General features: G+C 41.5%; 1 protein-coding gene across 1 annotated transcript in view; it reads right to left on the bottom strand.

Moving 5' to 3' along the window:
• The window catches only part of USP3 (ubiquitin specific peptidase 3), a 91,864-nt gene that overhangs the window by 15,932 nt on the left and 57,306 nt on the right, over window positions 1-18,626 (bottom strand). Inside the window, exons 9-11 of the mRNA XM_037054077.1 lie at window positions 13,227-13,373; window positions 9,479-9,585; window positions 9,233-9,313 (exon numbers count right to left, since the gene is read on the bottom strand). Of these exons, the coding sequence (XP_036909972.1) occupies window positions 9,233-9,313; window positions 9,479-9,585; window positions 13,227-13,373 (335 nt within the window). The remainder of the gene's footprint in view (window positions 1-9,232; window positions 9,314-9,478; window positions 9,586-13,226; window positions 13,374-18,626) is intronic.

The raw sequence follows: 18,626 nt of genomic DNA, 5'->3' as shown, positions 1-18,626 counted from the left end.
GTCTGAGGTCTGTACAGTGCTGTGGAGGCAATAGCCTTCCAAGAACTATCCCACTGTTACAGACCGGTAGGGCCCAGGAATGCAGGTCCCCCTGGGTGGAAGCTGCAAAGTCCAGGACACCAGACGTGTGACAGAGCTCTCCTTCAAGATAGCGGTGCTCTGGAGCACAGAAGAGGGGGAGCAGGAAGAGAGTGCCTACCCTTTGAGGTCTCAGGAAGGATTATAGTCAGGACGTAGATGTGTGTTTAATTAGAAGCCCGCCCTTCAGGCTGTAGCTACGAAGTAAGCTAAGAAGCTGCTTTTCACAGAAATAGCTCCTAGGCCTGCTGCCTTTTGCTGTGCCCTGAGGGTGGCAGCTCTTTAAGAATGTTCTCTCCGGGTGACAGTGCTGCGGGACCTGCAGGACCTGCAAGTGGAAGCCCGCTGGCCCCCAGAGCAGGCACTGTGGAGTGGTCCTCGGACAGCAGTCACCAACACCAGGGTACCAGTCATGTAAACGCTGCTCTCTGCAGACACTCGCGCTCCAGAGGGTGGCAGAGGGAGAGCAGGAAGATGGCACCTGCCCGCCTCCATCCCTGGAGCAGCCCCACCCTCAAGCAACTGCTATAGACTAGCAACTGGGCCTCTTTCACAAAAGCCTTCAGCTTTTCCCTTGTCAGCCTAGTGCTGGGCCCTAGGGGGGTGAGTGTGCAGGAGCCCTTTAAGGGCCATTTCTCAGTTCACTACCTGTGGCCTCCCGAGTTGGGGGCTCATCTCTCAGGTGCAAATCTTAAAAACTGCAGTGCCCAATATGGAGTTCAAACTCTCCAGTCCTCAGGAAGAAGCTCTGGGTTTTAGGTCCCTCCCAATTGTATCACCATGCCAGGGGTGGGAGGGGTTTTGTCTCAGCCTCTCCTTCCCATTTCAGCATGGTTTCCTTCTCACTTGCCTGATGAGCAGGAGTTGCTCAGCCAGCGTTGGGATTTGTTTCCAGAGGCAATTTTCCCATATTTCACTATAGATTCAGTGTGTACCTGGGAATTGAGCTCAGGGTCTTCCTACCTCACCACCTTGCATGGAACCTTCTCTGCCACACATCTCTGAAATGCCTTGCTCCTTGATTGTAACACCTGGAATGTGCATCCCACCTGTCTCGCCTCAGTGTCATTCTCACTTTTTTTGAGGCTTTTCCACAGTCCAGAGCAGTGACTCTCCGCTCTTCAACTCTGTCCTGACAGAGCCAATAAATGCAACACCACCCACTGGCTTTTTCATATGAAGGACAGCTCCTAGGAAAGGGTATGCATGGTTTTGACCTTGTACAGAGCGGGGCAAAAGTTGGTTTATAGTTGTGAGTACCTGAAACACAGAGCTTGTTCGTTTTTGTAAGAGTCAAAACCTGCATGTCTTTTCCACACAGACAACTGTAAACCTACCTTCGCCCACCCTGTTTCCTGAAGCACATCTCATCCCCACAGTGGTGCTGCCCGCGGAAGCCTCCCAGTTCCACACTTCCAGGTGTGAGGAGTACAGACTCACTTTGATGTGACTGGCCACTGTTTCAAACCCCTTTACTGATCACTGTGGTGCTTGTAAGTTCTACAGCTGAAATCATGGGGATGTGCAGCATCGAGTATTTGTTACATCATGTAAAAAGCTGCAGCCTTGGGCCAGGGTCGGTGGGGATTAGATACAGGATAGAAAAACAGAATTTTCCACATTTAAAAATGAGCAGGAAAACACTCAATAAACTAGGAAAAAGAAGGCAACTTCTTCAACATGATAAAGACCATCTAAGGAAATCCCAAAGCAAGTATCATATTCGTGGTCAAAGGATGAAAAACCTTTTCCCCTAAGATCGGGATCAAGACAAGCACGCCTCTTTCCTCACTTCTATTCAGCATACTACTGGAAGTTTTAGCCAGAGTGATTAGACACGAAAAAGAAATAAAAACCATCCAAATTGAAAAAGAAAAAAGTAAAATTATCTCTTCAGATTACATGAGTTTATATGTAGAAAACCATAAAAATTAAAGAACAAAACCCTGTTAATATTAGAATAAATGAATTTGGCTCGGTTGCAGGATATAAAACGAACACACAAAAATCATTGTTTTTATAAACTAATGATGAACAACCCAAAAAAGGAAATTAATTCTGTTTACAATAGCATCAAAAATAATAAAATTCTCAGTGATACATTTAACCAAGCAAAAGGCTAGTACACTGAAAACTGCTGAAAGAAATCTGTAAAAACAAATGCATGGAGAAACACCCCATGTTATGAGATGGGAGCCTCACTGTCACCATGACGAGACCACCCACAGCGACCCACAGATTCCATGCAATCTCTATCAAAATCTCAATGGCACTTTTTTTTGTAGACTTAGAAAAGCTCATTATAAAATTCATACTACATCTCAAAGAATCTTGCCTAGCCATACAATCCTGAAAAGAACAAATCTGCAGGACTCTCAACACTTTCTAATTTCAAAACTCACTATAAATATAAAGTTATAATGGTCAAAACAGTGTGGTGCTGGCACAAGTCAGGCGCATAGATCAGTGACCTAGAATAGAGAGCCTATAAATAAACCCTTAAATATACAGTCCACTGGTTATTGACAAGAGCAACAGGCCTGTGCAAAAGGCAGAGGACAGTGTTTTCAGCAAGTGGTGCTGGGAAAATGGGACAGTCACACACAAAAGAGTGAAGTTGGACCCTTACCTAACACCATACATAACAACTCAAAATGGATCAAAGACCTAAACTTCAGACATAAAACTTGACTTCCGCCAAGATGGAGGCATAGGTGGAAACACTGTGCCTTCTCCCACAACCAAGTTTGAATACAACAAAGGTTTGGAGAACAGAGACACAGCCAAAGAACAGGAAATTGAATTATACGGAAGTCCGACAACAACGAACCATTCAACCAGGACTGGTAAGAGGGGCGGAGCCAGCAGTGGAGCAGGGTCGGGCAGGAAAGATCCCCCCAACCGAGGCACACAGGCAGCCCGGACCCAGTCGGGGTGTGGGGCAGACTGACCACGGTCGCACACTCGCACACAGTGAGATGGACCACACAGGCCCCAGCGGACGAATCCAGTGGTGGAGGGCTGACGGCGGTGGCACATTCGAATGCAGTGGGACGAAACGCGCGGGGCCCCGGTGACGGTGACGGTGGCAGCTGCAGTGGCAGCAGAGGGAGGCGGCAGATAGGACCACCATTGCTCCTCTTTGACCCCGCGCTCAGGTACATCATCACAACCCAGCGACTGAGTTGCCCTGCTCTGGTGAACACCTAGGACTCCGATCCTGATACGTAACAGGCACGAACAGTCCAAAAGATGGCACAAGAAGAACTCAAAGCCCCAGAGGCGATAACTCTAAGCGACCAAGAAATAGCCAGCCTCTCAGATGCACACTTCAAAGCACTGGTCATCAGGATGCTCACAGAACTGGTTGATTTTAGTCACAAATTAGAGGAACATATGAAGGCTAAACTGATTGAAATGAAGGGAAATGCGCAGGAAACCAATAGTGATGGAAAGGAAACTGGGACTCAAATCAATGGAATGGACCAGAAGGAAGAACGAAACAGCCAACCAGAAAAGAATGAAGAAATGAGAATTCAAAAAAATGAGGAGAGGCTTAGGAACCTCCAGGACATCTTTAAACGTTCCAACATCCAAATTATAGGGGTACCAGAAGGGGGAAAGAAACAGCCATGAGTGGAACACTTATTTGAACAAATAATAAAGGAGAACTTCCCCAGTCTGGCAAAGGAAATAGACTTCCAGGAAATCCAGGAAGCTCAGAGAGTGCCAAAGAAGTTGGACCCAAGAAGGAACACACCAAGGCACATCATAATTACATTAGCCAAGATTAAAATGAAGGAGAGAATCCTAGAAGCAGCAAGAGATAAGGAGACAGTCACCTACAAAGGAGTGCGCATCAGACTGTCAGTGGATTTCTCAAAAGAGACCTTACAGGCAAGAAGGGGCTGGAAAGAAGTATTCCAAGTCATGAAATCCAAAGACCTACAGCCAAGATTGCTTTATCCAGCAAAAGTTTTCATTTAGAATGGAAAGGCAGATAAAGTGCTTCTCAGATAAGGTCAAGTTTAAGGAGTTCATCACCAAGCCCTTATTATATGAAATGCTAAAGGGACTTATATAAGAAAAAGAAGATGAAAAATATGAACAGTGAAAGGACAGCAAACTCACAGTTATTAACAACCACACCTAAAACAAAAGCAAACCAAGAGGACAGCTAGATCAGGAGTGGAACCATAGAAATGAAGAACACATGGAGGGTTAGCAACAGGGGAGTGGGAGGAGGAGAAGGGGGGAGAAGGTACAGAAAATAGCATAGACAGTAGGTAGAAAATAGATAGGGGGGAGGGCAAGAATAGTGGGGGAAATATAGAATCTAAAGAACTTGAGACACGTGGTTATAAACTAAGGGGGGAGAATGGTGGGGGAGGGGTGTGCGGGTGGAGGGGAATGAAGGGGGGAATAGAACAACTGTAGTGGTATAATCAATAAAATATATACATAAAAATTAAAAAAAAGAAAACAAAACACTAATTCAAAAAGAAAAAAAAGACATAAAACTCTTAGAGAAGATATACAATTTGCCAACATGCACAAGAAAAGATGCTCAACTTTATTAGTCATTAGGAAATGCACATGAAAACCACGAGATACCACTTTACACTCATTATGACGGTGATAATTTTTAAAACACAAAACATGGAAAATAACATATTATCCAGAACACGGAGAAATTAGAACCTTCATGCATTGCTGGCAAGAATGTAAAATGGTGCGGCCACCATGGAAAACAGTTTGAAGGTTCCTCAGAAAGTCAAACGTAGAGTTACCCTATGATCCAGCCACTCCCCTCCTAGGTCTCTACCCAGAAGAACAGAAAGCAGGGAGTCCAACAGGTATTCGTACATTGATGTTCACAACAGCTACATGGCAGAAGGCCCCGGCCCTGCATCACCCTGCTCCTTTTCTGCGAAGGAAGCCTTCCAGCTCCTTCCCAACTCAAAGGAGGTTCTTTTCACCTTCCCCCAGATGTTCCTGCTTTCCGACACGTTCCTCCTTTGCATTTCCCTTCCTTCTACTTTTCTGAGAGGCTAACACGTACAGGGTGACCACACAGTGCTCCCACAGCCGATTTACACACAAGGTAGTTCAGAGTCTCCCCCTTTGCATGTGAGGCCATGGGATAAACCAAAATGGAATGAAGCCCCATTAGAATGCTCACAAACAAGCAATACAAGCAGAGCAGTTTTTCAAACACTCAATTCAAAAAGTGGTGGCCCAGCTGCCTCTAGGAGCCCTCTCTTTGTTTTGAGACCTCTCCCTTCAGCTGCAACAGGGCCCCAGAGCTGCTACTGTGCCCCAGACAGCGAGGCAGCCGCACTGTCTCAGCAGCATCAGGTCAGAGGACTGCTGTGCCCCGTGGGTGGCCGCCAGGGAGTTTTAGCAGAGAAGGGACATTGGACACCCTGGCTGAACTCTTTGAGAACGACCAGTCATCTCCACCTAGGGTTTTAACAGCTTCTTAAGCTCTCATGAAAACCTAATGCCCATTTGTAATGGTTTCTATGAGTTTAAACAAACAGGTTTTTTTCCTCAAAAGTTTCAACTGCCGCCCTTTTATACAAGTTTTAAATCAGTTTTTAAAGAAAAATATCCTTAACCATGTATTTTTGTACAGTGGGCATATAAGAAAAAAGATGTTTATTTTCCTCTTTGCACTCTTTTTTAATTGCCCCCAAATGTCCTTATTTGCAGTAAGGACAACCATTATGGAAACACCTCTGCACACATATTTAAGAGCCAGACCACCTGGATACAGCACATCCTTGACATTAACACTTGCCATTTTAAGTATTTGAAAAGTCTGACCCTGGAATGCACTCAGTGTAATGTTCTGCAGCAACACGGATGTGAATTTCACCTCCAAGCTCATGCATGGAAGTGGAAGACTCACGTGGCCAGTGAATACTCTCTAGCAGGTGCCGCTCTCACACCCCAGCAAAGCTTTGGTGTTCTCTACTGGCCTTCACACCTCTCATTAAGGATCTCAAGAATCAGCTTAAATTTTTCATTTGTATTTCATGAGGGGGAAAAAATTAGCCGTCGGGGTCTTTGGAATGCCTAGGACTCCAGGGGTTTCAGAGCATGTACCCCACAAGGGTCAGTCTTTTGTGTTACGTAAACTGCTGAATGGTGTTCCCACGGAGAGCGGGGAGCAAAACCCATCCTTGAAGTTACTAGATCACCTTTGTGTATCAAGTAAATTTAATTTAGCAAAGCAGTAATTGGGAAGTATGTATAAATTAGTCCATGTTTTTTACTCCTTCAAAATACCTAATTGTAAAGGTGACACAATAGGTTAAAGAATTCAAACATAAAGAGCAAAAACATATAAGCCACGGACCTTTTCTTCCAGAATCTCATCCCCCTAAGATAATCACTGTGAACAGACAGTGAGTGCTGCTCATGAATTTAATGCACATATGAGTTTTTTTAGTCATACACAAATGGATTAAGTCTATATACATACTTCCATGAATAGTGTTTTACTTTACAGTATTTTGTATTTACCTTTCTGTGGCCTGGCTATTCACCAACTAGCTTTCTTAATTGCTACAAAGTATAATTTACTAAACACCAATGCCCTACTGTTGGGCATATAAAATACTTCTGATTTTTTGCAGTACCAGAGAATGCTTCAATGAATATCTTTTACATATGTTACTGTCCACATCTGCAAGTGAAATTACTATGCCTAAGGAAATGCCTTTTAAAAATGATGATCACCCTGGCCAGTGTGGTATAGTTAGTTGGAGCAGAGTCCTGCAAGCCAAAAGGTCACGGGTTCGATTCGAGGTGAGGGCACGTGCCTAGATTGCAGGTTTGGTCCCTGGTTGGGGCATGACTGGGAGGCAGTGGATCAGTGTTTCTCTCCCTCTTTCTCCCTCCCTTTCTCTCTCTCAAATCAATGGGCATGTCCTCAGCTGAGGATAAAAATAAATAAAAATTTTAAAAATGATGATCACTACCCTCCAAAACAACTGTACCAATTTTTACTCTTAACATCAATGTGAGTGCCCACTTTCCAAAACTTTCACTAACTCAAGATAGAATCTATCTTTATCATTCTGACAAATTTTGCTTTACTTACACTTTCTTGAATGTGAGATATTTTTCGGCATTAAATTGACCATTTGCATTTTTTTTCTTGTTCATATACTTTGTCCAAGTATTTGTTTTCATGTGTATTTTACAAATATTTGTTTTGAGTTTATCATCTCCTTTTGCCATTTTTCTTGTTTATATTACCAACCAACCACCTGAGCTATGTCGTACACTCCCCTCCTGGACGGTCTCACGAAAGGAAGGCTGGTACCGCGGCCTTCTGGGACAGGCGGTCAGTGAAGGGCCCCAGAGAGCGGTCAGAACCACGTGCATGCGGGATCCGAGAGGGGGGCACGCCGCCGAGAAGAAAGGGAAGAGGCCTGAACAAACCAGTGTCTCTGGGGCTTCCAGCCAGAGATCATGTGGATTTGCTGGGTTTTGTTAAATATTAGGAAATATTTTTCAAATAAATATCCACATATTTATATCAAGGAAAACAATGTTTTTAAACTAATGTCAATCTTACTACTGTTCTTATGAAGTCAATCCACTTTACATTTAGATTATATAGTTTAAGGCCAATTCCTTCAATAATTTGATTCTCACTGATTTCCTCTATCTCATCAAATAATGTTTATTTTATGGTTAAGTTTGCCTATATTCACATGCTGTAAATATAAAGAGAAAATGAGCTGACATTTGATATGAAGTATATTGTGATATTTATCTCAAAAAGGCCAAAAGCAGTTGTGGAGAAACACACTGCAGGCATACATTTTAGGGAAGTGGAGTGGGCAGGGCTTCCCTAAATTTCCTCTGTACTCCTCCTGCTCGAAAGACACAAAACTCACAGTCGGGAACAGACTGAAAGCGTCCATGATATGCAGAACTGGCTGGCTCTGGTTTCTTAAAGTAGTCCAGTGGTTTTAAAGTCATCTCCTGAGAGACTTCCAGAAACAACCTGAGCAACAGTTCCACGAGCAATACCTCTGCGGCCCCTCTTTTAACAAGCCGAGTGCCACGCGGTGCCCCTGTGACCCAGACAAGACTGCCCCGCCCCCAACAGTTTCATTTTTATCAGAATAGTTTGATTCGAGGGCAGCACTGCCCAGTAGAATTTTCTGCTATAATGGAAATGTCCTGCATCGGTGCTGCCCAGTACAGCAGCCACCGGCCACATGGTTACTGAACACTTGAAATATGGCTAGTGCAGGTGAGCAACTGAAAAATTTAAATTTTATTTAAACTAAATTTTAATAGTCACTTATGACTGTGGTTGCCATACAAGAGAGTACAGTTTTCAACGAACAGAATCTTTTTTTAAAGAAAAAAATATCTACCTACCTATCAATCTATCTATAATTATGACAGTACTCCCCCTAAGATAGTCCAGCAAGAGAAAGGAATTACTTTGAGCAAATATACAATTTAGGGCAGAAGCTGTTATTTGCCGTCAGTGTCCAATTACTTAGTGACAGAACACGTACCACGCCCTCTTTCTTCTATCCTAGTTCCTTTTATGACTAATGGGCATAATCAGTCATTCCAGTGGCTGGTCAAGGATAGGTCCTTTGCCTGGACTGAGGTGGTTAATATTCATCAAGGGAAAAGGCTGTTCGGAATCTTGCACAGTAAATGTGGATCTCAAGCCTTGCAATTACAAGTAGGGCCTTGGGTTTAACCAACAGTGGTGTCCACAGATTTCTTAAACTACTTGTCATGTAAGAGAATTAAATAACACCATAATTTGTAAAACTTTGCCAGGTGTTCATTCCTCCTGTGGATACTAGTTGGATGCCCACAAAATAAATTCTTTTTTGTTAGGTCAGAAAAGGTTTTGTTACGGACTTTCACTTTTAAAAGAAAAAGATGAGAAATATTTTATGCTTGATCTAGTATCTCTGGTAGGCGTTCTTATTAAATAGAATTATTTTTGGATAGGAAGAGACATCCAGGGTTGACTTTTGCTAAGTTATAACACAAATTCACTAAAGTGATTAACAACACAGTACAGATAGATGGACTTTACAAATACATTCACATATTCAGAGGGGAAGAAGAATTCTAGACCATTAATTCAGTATCTTACCTCGTAATGAACAAACTGGTCCATTTTCTTGATTCTTAGAACGTTTATTTCTGAACTGACTTGGAATATCTAATGAAAGGTCTTAAAAAGAAGTAGGAAAATAGTTGTTAAAGTCATATAACCACATTCAAAAAGTAATTTCAAAAACACATTTTTAATGATTTATTACCGTGTCTTAATTTTTAAAGGAAACATTAAAATTTTTGTAATACAATATCATATCGCCACACACCAAATATATCTTACCTAGGAATGGGTCAAACTTTCTAGATTCCGTCCCACATATGAGGCAGTTGACCTCGTTTTGGAGAACGCCCCCGAATATAGCTGTGACAACCGTAGACGCTCCATTTCTGAAGAAAACCACACAGGAAAGCACATCCGTAAAAACTAAGGTAACTGTGTAAAAGCTCCTATAGGTGACTCCCTTTGGGGGACTGTATGTCATTTATATTTATTTAAATTACAAAAGGATGCAAAAACTTCAGAACTATCTAGATGTATACTCAATAAAAGGTTTAAGCCATTGGCTGGACTCCCCCTCAGGCCCTCTTCCAATCCCGAAGTAGCCCACACTGAAAGTTTACCCTCCCCAACAATCGATCTCGTGAACCCCTACACTCAGGGCAGGAGGGCCCTGTCCCCACAAATGTACCCCCAAGAAAAGATGGAGCTAACTGTCTTCTCTATTGGAAGCTCTGCAAGGCCTCTCATCTTACACAGGGCTCTCAATTACTTGACTTTGAACAACAACCTCAATCAGAGATAGGTTTCTACTTTTCAGGTGGTCGTCTGTCAAGCTTGGGAGAAAAAAAGTAAGAAATTTAATACTTATTTAGTAATTTCTGGTGGAGGTATGACTTCACAATTGAAGTGCTGAATATTGGTGTCAATGAGCCTTTTAAAAAGCTAACTTAAAAGGATATTATAAACAATCTCTTTGTGGAGATCAAGGACACACCACTTCAATTAAAAAACAAACTATCCTAATGTCAGTGAACCTCTCGGTGCCTCAGCTTCACCAAATGTAGAACAGGAGTAACGTCGACCTATCTCAGAGGCCTGGTGTGAAGGTGAAATGAGTGATGTAAATATGCACGGTGCTTTCAGACGAGTGTTTACCAGTAAGAAAGCCCTTAGAGTGTGTTAAGGGCTTTTTATTACCATGATAATTAGGATGACACCTGGCCTTTTGCTTTCCTTAAGTACCGATTTCAAACATGTACCTCATTCTTCTCCACAGCTGCCTGGCATGTCACAGTAGGGACACAGAGCAAACCCAAGAACAACTGAGAAAGTGCACCAGCAAGAGCGTGACTGGCACAGCACGCGCCCAGTGCCCTGCTAAGCACTCCCCGTTCACTGCCTCAGTTAACCCACACAGCAGCTCTGAGGTGGATGTGAGCCTCTCCCCATTTCACAGGCCGGGAAGCTGGGGTACAGAGGGTCAAGTGTCGGCCCAAGGTCTTAGGTGCTGGTCTGGCCTAAGCAGCTGTTCCTGTCACTATGCTCATGCTCTTAATTTCACCAAGGTCATGCACGCCGAGTCTGTTTCAATACTTTGCTATCATCAGTAGCACTACAACACACACACACATCACTCTCGGTGCACTTGCACAGTTCACTTGAGCCAGTAAATGCTTCTCAGCTAACAGGGATCGGAGGCGCTCTGACACCGGTGGCCGACAGCACTGCCCACACTGAGCCGCACTTCTGAACGGCTCCAGAACAACTACAGTGATGGCACAGACAAAACCTACCTGAGCAACTCTATTATTTTAAAAGTTTGCTTCTTGGCTACATTCCTTTACTGGCAAAAGAAATATACTGCAGCTTACTTTTTTTTAAAGTTGTTCATAAGGCATATAGTTTTTATTTAGGAATTAAACAAAAGCCGTATACAGGAAGAACTGTAGAATCCAACGGGCATCGCAGGTTTTAGGCTTCACATCTGTGTCCTAAACAAAGGGCACACCCAACAACAACTACTGAAAATAAAGGGACTACGACTCACCCTTTCATACTGATGTTTACATATAATGATGCCTTAAAAAAATTTATGGATATGAGAGAGAAACAACGACTGAGTGGCCTCCCATACATGCCCCGACTGGGGATAGAACCCACGACCTGTGTATGTGCCCTGACCGGGACTCAAACCTGCAACCTTTTGCTGTACAGGCCGATGCTCCCACTTAGCCACAGGCCAGGGCCAATGCTGCCTCTAATTTAAGTAGAAACTAGTACTTTGTTACAAAGCAGAACATTTAAATTCAATGTAGTTCTTTCTTTGTAATCTCTGCCTCTGAGAAAAGAATACTAATCAAGTCAAAATGCAGAACAGAATTTCTCATTTAATACTATTTTTAGTTTGGTGCTAGAAGCAAGAACAATTCTACCAAAGGGCCTTCCCTTTCCGCACGGGGTTCTGAATGGAGTCACAGCTACGAGGACCTGGAAGGCCAAACCTTTAAGAAGAATGGCAGTTCATACTGCTTGTCCTTCTCGGGCACAGCCAGATTTGCTGTGAGACTGTTTAGTCATTAAAAAGACCTTCTACCAGTCAAATGTATGGACTGCCAGGAGATGCCACGGCAACCTCTATGTGTTACCTACTCTCTGTTCCTTTGGGGGAGTTTGTCTTAGCACTCCCTCTCCTGCATAGGTCAACACAAAACTTTTCAAAAACACGAACCAAAGGAGACTACACCTAACCAATATCTAGGCTGAAAGATCATAAAGCATCTATGCCTCAAGCAAAATAAACATTCTAATCTCAATGTATATTGTGGGGTATCAGTATTTGGAAAAGCAATCCAAAAGGTTTGTTTTGTTCCTATCAAGAGGTAAGAAAAAAATTCTAAGAACTTACAAATTCCTCAATTTCAATAAAGAACAGATACACAAGGTCTGTCCAGAATGTATCCGGCCATATACTATGAAAAATAGATACATTTATTGAAGATACAAGATAAAAGATACATTGCACATAGGACAATGACACCTCAGTCCCCTTCAAGGCAGGCCCTTGGGATCTCACACAGTTCTCCCAATCACCATGAGCTGCCCCATTGTATTTTCCTGAATCTCACTGACAGTCAGAAATCTCTTCCTTTTCAAAGGTGATTTTAGTTTGGGGAAAAGCCAGAAATCACGGGGCGCCAAATCTGGGCTCTATGGGAGCTGAGTCACATGGGTGATTTGATGTTTTGCCAAAAAACTCTGTACGAGACATGATGCACGAGTGGGTGCATTGTCCTGATGAAGCTGCCCATCACTAGTTGCCCACAGGTGTGGAGTTCTGAATCACTGGAATAGTTTCCACGGAAGAATGTTCAAGCTTAATGCAACACTGTCTGCAGATTAGTTGCTCTCCTCAGTCATTTTGAATGTGACGGCCGCACAGTACACATGCTCACTCAATGATGTCTACCACCCCCACTGACTAGTACAGTGAAGTTGTCATTGTTCATGCATGTGCATTCCAGTCCACTCTCCTTGGCTGCCAGGCTTCATTGATGTTATGAAAATTATTCTTATTATATTAACAATGGCTGGACTTTTTCCAGACCTTGTACTTTAGGAAAATTCAAGTCCAAAATATTGTAATTCACATTCAAAAGTATTTTAAGCCTTTGTTTTTAGTGAACAAATATAATTATTTTAGTATATGAAAATAAGTTCAATCCATTACTCAATGCATTTGAAGGAAAACTTTTAAGTGCTAAATTGTACAAATATTTGCTATTGTTTTTCCAAGTTTTAAAATGAGCTATACCAAATAACAATCAGAACTACGCCTAGGTGCAAACATAAGGTGCCTCTGGTTTGAAAGTCTGAGACACGGGCCAGCCCTCTTGGTCACAAAGTTCAAATGCACAAAATTTTCAGCAAAAGTTAAGGAAAACTCTCCACCTTCCATTATAGATCTAAAAAGAATACCAACAGAAGTGTGTTAGGCTCTTCTAAAACACCAAAGGAAACCCAATCTTACATGCAGCATTTGTTACTTGCAGACAGAGTAGAATTCTCCTGAAGAACTGCAGAGCGGGAAACACCGTTGAAACCGCCCTGGAGTTCCAAGTGCAGGTGGTCCAAAAGGTAGCGCATGAATTCATGGGCATCCTGCTGCTGGTAGCCCCTGAAACAATCAGAAACAGCCCATCACTGGGGAGGCTCTGCCTGCACAGCCGAACAGGCAGAAAGGAAAAGCCCTGAATGTACGGCGGGTGTATGGTGGGCTGCTGCCCCGTGCTCAGAGCACAGCGAGGCTCCTGGACTTTTTACTCCACTCCCTCCATGTTTTACACATAAAATTTCTCAACAAGAGAAAAATTCTACTACTTAAAAACAAGAAAGGGGGGGGGTCAGGGGTGTGATTTGCCTAAAGGCCTACAGAGATGGGACTAAAACCCAGGTCTCTCTCCTGGATGGACTCTGAACCTTCCCACTACCCCACTGGCCCCTCCAGAAGACACACTGTTGAGATTTCATATCTTAACTGTACCATAAAACTATGTCTAAACCACCATTATATGAAATATAGAACTTAAACCTAACTTTTTTAGATTGAAAATACTAATTTTAAAACACTGAAAGGAGAAGAAAAATATCTAAAAAGTTAAAGACATCTACCATTGTACATTCAGTTCAAAAGACATTTTAAAAATAGATACTTTAAAAACGCATTGACTCATACATAATTCTCTATCCAAAAACTTGGATATATATCAACATATTTTTAGGTTACCTCTTACTCTATATTCAGATAGGAAAGTGTATGGAGTTCTTATCCAAATCAATGAGAAGCAAGCAAGGTGGAGGCTGACGGAAGATAAAGCGGGTGCGGTTGGAACACCACAGAGGTCTGTGTGTATAAAGTAAATCAAGCAATGAAATACAAGGTGATCTCGTAAAGCTGCAGATAGAAAAGCCTTCTGCCTACATTTTGCCAGCATGGAAGGTTCTCTTTAATCTATCCTCAAAATGTCAAGTTTTTCTGGCTCAGTCTTGAGTCCAAATTTCTACTGCTCTTCCAGGCAATGGTTCCACAAGCAAGTTTCTTTCAACTAGAGGTTCCCCCAGTATATATTTCCCCCCTTTTCCTGGAATTTCTCCTGGAAATTATAAATTGTGAAAAAAAATCTGCTTAATCAACAGAACATAAACCAGAAGTCACTTTAGCATTGCACTGTAACTTTTTCTGACCTACTTAAATACTAAATACAATGTGTTCGAGTATTTATTCTAAGAGTCATATGAATAAAAATGTTAACATTCAGTTAAAAGTATTCAAAGTTGGTAGTTCCTTTACATATCTGAGAAGGTGACTTAAACTTTTTTAAAAAGATTTTATTTATTTATTTTTAGAGAGGGGGAACAGAGGGGGAGAGAGAGAGAGAGAGAAACATCAATGTGTGGTTGCCTCTCACATGCCCCTCCCTACTGGGAAGCTGGCCCGCCACTCAGGCGTGTGCCCTGACTGGGAACTGAACTAGCTAGCAACCCTCTGGTTTGCAGCTGCGCTCAATCCACTGAGCTACACCAGCCAGGGCTGATTTAAACTTTTTCAACACAACATCCTTTCTTTTTCATGACTCAGAGGTAATATTACTATTTTAGGTCATCTCTGAAATTCTATCACATACTTAATTCACCAAAATAATCTGATATCTAATTGTGTTTCTGAAATGGATCATAAAAAAACAGTACCTTATATATTTATGCTGATTTGCATTTTCCTCAAATACATGTCCATCCCTTTTTTAAAAATAATCTTCCTAATGAATGTTCCAACCATACCATGATTCTCTTTTCTTATATCGATACATTATTCTGTAATGTTTCTTTTACCATTAGAAGCACATTTTTGACCTATGCAAGTCACAGAACACTCAGCTGTTTTATAAGGGTAAGTTACAGGTTTCTGCTTTAATTTGTGATCTTTAGCAGAAAACAGTCTCTTCGAAGTATATGGGAATTTTCTGGTTCTGACTAATGAGACATTTACAATTCTATTTTTAAACATTTAAGTAAACCTTTCATTGACTTATCTGAAAGTCTTAATAAATATTATTTAGTATGTTAAATTCAACAGACTTCAGTTGTCTTTTTAATTACTTGCCAATTATATTGCGCAATCTGGGCTTCGGAGTTGCTCTGCAGTCAGCATGGGTTTCTCGTGTTTGATAATCGTGTTAAAGGAAACGCTCCTCACATTTGGGTGCAGTGTTTATGTTCTGTGTACAGATTAGTTCACTGATGTCACCCAAAGAGGCGTCTGTGAGTTAGTGAGGAAGTGGACTTATGAAGAACCCAAGCATCTTTGTGACACAGCACAACTGAGAGAAAAGACACGGACATAACCGGCTCCAATTTTAGCGCTTCCTCATCTTCGCTTGTTGGCCACCTTAAGGATTGCCTCCTCCAGGAAACCCGTGTCATAACGAGGCTGTGAGAAATAACGGTTGGAGAGCACAGTGCAAACAGTAAAAGCCTAAAAGGTTATGAATCATCTCTTCTGAATGAGGGGGCTGATAAAGAGGGGCACAACATACAGAACATGGGGGCAACTGGCTCTTCACCACAATTTCTGGCACGAAGAAGCCAGTCACATTCACCCGAATCTGTAAAAGAACGCAATGCGCCCATAAAGAATGACCAGAGAAAATGGCAGCTGGCTTGAGTGTGAACAGAATACAGACACACGAAGGGACGTGCGTGGTGTCCTGACACACACCTGTACACTACTGATTCCTCTCTGCACCTGGGCAGTGCCAGCACCCAGTGTGTAAACGGCACGGACCACAGGAGTAAGACAGGCCTCTGAAGCAGCAATTTTCAACCTTTCCCGTCTCATGGCCTGCACATAGTCATTACCAAAATTCTGCAACACGCCAAACAATGTATCGTTTGCCAATCTGACACACAAAAAACCTAGCATAATTTTGATTCACTCACACCAGATGGCTATTGTCATGTTGGTCATTGTCATTTTTCACTTTGACAGTCTAAGGCAAAAGAAGTCAGTGCCCCCGACTACACTGTCAGGCATTACATGTTTTAAAAATTCTGGCAGCACACCGGTTGAAAACCGCTTCCGTACGGGCTCAAATTTTTATCATTCTAGAACAAACTTTTTTCTAAAATACCTAGGACATAATAAAATTTTAGGTTCTGTTCATATTTAAAGTATCTTTAACGTTCATAAAAGAATTCCAAATTATTTTGAATTCTAAATAATTTGTTCTGTACAGAGTGTCTGCAAAACCAAAATCAGTTCAGGTCAGCTATTTCTCTCCAATGCGAGGCACCAATTACTGCTGGGCTTCTTCAAGACAAAAACGCCAAGAAAAAAGATTTCAAAAATGACTTTTTTTTGGTTTACAAACACAGAAAAAAACACAACAGCAAAATTCCTAGTTAGACCTAATATTGTTTAAAATATTCTGCACAGTACTTGTTAAGTTCTCTATATAACCCCATTAAGATTACTACTGAATTATAACAGGCAAAGACCTATTTATTGTGTACAAAGATCTTTTATGTTTTCTACAAAGCCAAGTAGAATAGTTATCAAATATAAGAATAATGTTCCAGTAATTTACTCACTCATCATCCTTAAATATTAATTATAAGGACTAATTTTTTTAAAAACTAAAGAACAGTCTGTTTTGGGAAGTCAAGGTGAATATTTCAATTGAGTTATTTATGTGAAGTTAGAAATAGCACCTAAGTGATATGAGAAGCAAGGAAATATGCCAGATCGGATCTGAATTATCACGAGACTGTCCTGGAGTGTGTTAGCATTAAGCTGGACCCTAAAAAAAGAGATGGGACCATAAGGCAAATACCACAGTCAGGAAGCACATGACAAAGATATGGAGGTGACAAGACAAATCATGTCAAATAAAGCAAAGGGTAGCAGAAAAGACTATCAAAATGACAAAAGCCAGTATCTTTTGAATCAGCAATTCCTCTTTTAGGTACTTGCATATGTATGTATGAGACTACCCATTGCAGCACAGTGTGGAACAACAAAAGATTAAAAACATAAGTCCCCTTTCTTAGGGGACTCTTAAATAGATTATGATATAACCATAAAGTAGAAAATTATGCAGTCCTAAAATGGACTGGAAAAAGCTATTTATACGCTAATAGGAATCACCTCAAAGTAGGAAAAAAGATATGCTACCATTTATGTTAAAAATTATGTTAAAAGCTGTTACTATTTATGTTACTACTGATGTTACAAACACACACACTTATATATGCACACAGAATATCACCAAAAGGACACACAATAATCTGGTAACTGTGGTTTCTTCTGGAAAGCAAAATGAATGGCTGGAGAATAGAGTAAAACACAAAGATTAAATCCCTATCAAGAGTCTGGCTAGGAAAAAAAATAAAAGTGAAAAAAAAAGGAGGTGACTAGGTGATGAGGTTATTTTATATTAAATCCCAACCTAATTAGTGGTAACTTTACAGCCATTTCCACCTTTCCAACTAAGAGTCAAGAAATACTAAAATCCTTACAAAATTAGTTTCTCCTGGGAGGAGATTTAAATGGCATGATATATACAAAAGAAGTTTCCTTCCAATCAAAGATCAGGGGGAGCAACAGTCAATCACAAGGACTTAAGAGTTCTTTGAAGTTGTTACCTTTTAAACATTTCTGTATTAGCAACATATCTAAACCACTATTAGGCAATAACATGCTAAGTTTACTACAGCATGCTGGTTTTGTGTTTAAAAAAAAGGAAAAGGAGAGTGATGTACATAAGGTACAAAAATCATGACTAGCAAGAACCACAACTTGCCTCAAAGAGTAAAATTAACAGAAGGTGGCATGGCCATTGTCAAAACCCGCAGTGCCCCAAATCTGCTACTGCCTGAAGCCCTGCGGGGGGACTGAGCGGGGAGAAGAGGCAGGATCCCCTGACAGCAGGGCCGTGTCCCTGCTCAGAGTGAGGCTGGAGAGCCAGCACAGAAACACAGCGACTCCACAGCCACAGTTGGATGGGCCGGGCCACCCTCTGCACAGTGAGTCCCAAAGCACTTCAGAGCCCAGAGGAGGGCAGTGACTGTAATACCATGGATTTCTACCAATTACATTTGGACTGTTTTTGGTTGAAATAACAAGACAGTGTATGGTAGTAATTATTTATAAGATTTTGAAAGAATAAAGGAAATTTGGTCCAGTATTTTTCCTAGAGTACACAAAGTTATTTATAAGGACTTTGCTTTTCAACAAAATACCCTACCCTTTGTTAAAGACATTTCTAATATCTACCTACTATTTAGACATCTGTCTAGTGAAATATACCCAACTTCTGTTTTTCTCCTTTAAAAAAAATAGAAAGCAAAGCCAGTCTTTACTATTTTAAATACC

This window comes from Sturnira hondurensis, unplaced genomic scaffold (genome assembly GCF_014824575.4).
Source record: "Sturnira hondurensis isolate 20B ecotype Veracruz unplaced genomic scaffold, ASM1482457v3 Scaffold0008196, whole genome shotgun sequence".
Classification (NCBI taxonomy): Eukaryota; Metazoa; Chordata; class Mammalia; order Chiroptera; family Phyllostomidae; genus Sturnira; species Sturnira hondurensis.
This window is presented reverse-complemented; position numbering and strand designations above follow the sequence as displayed.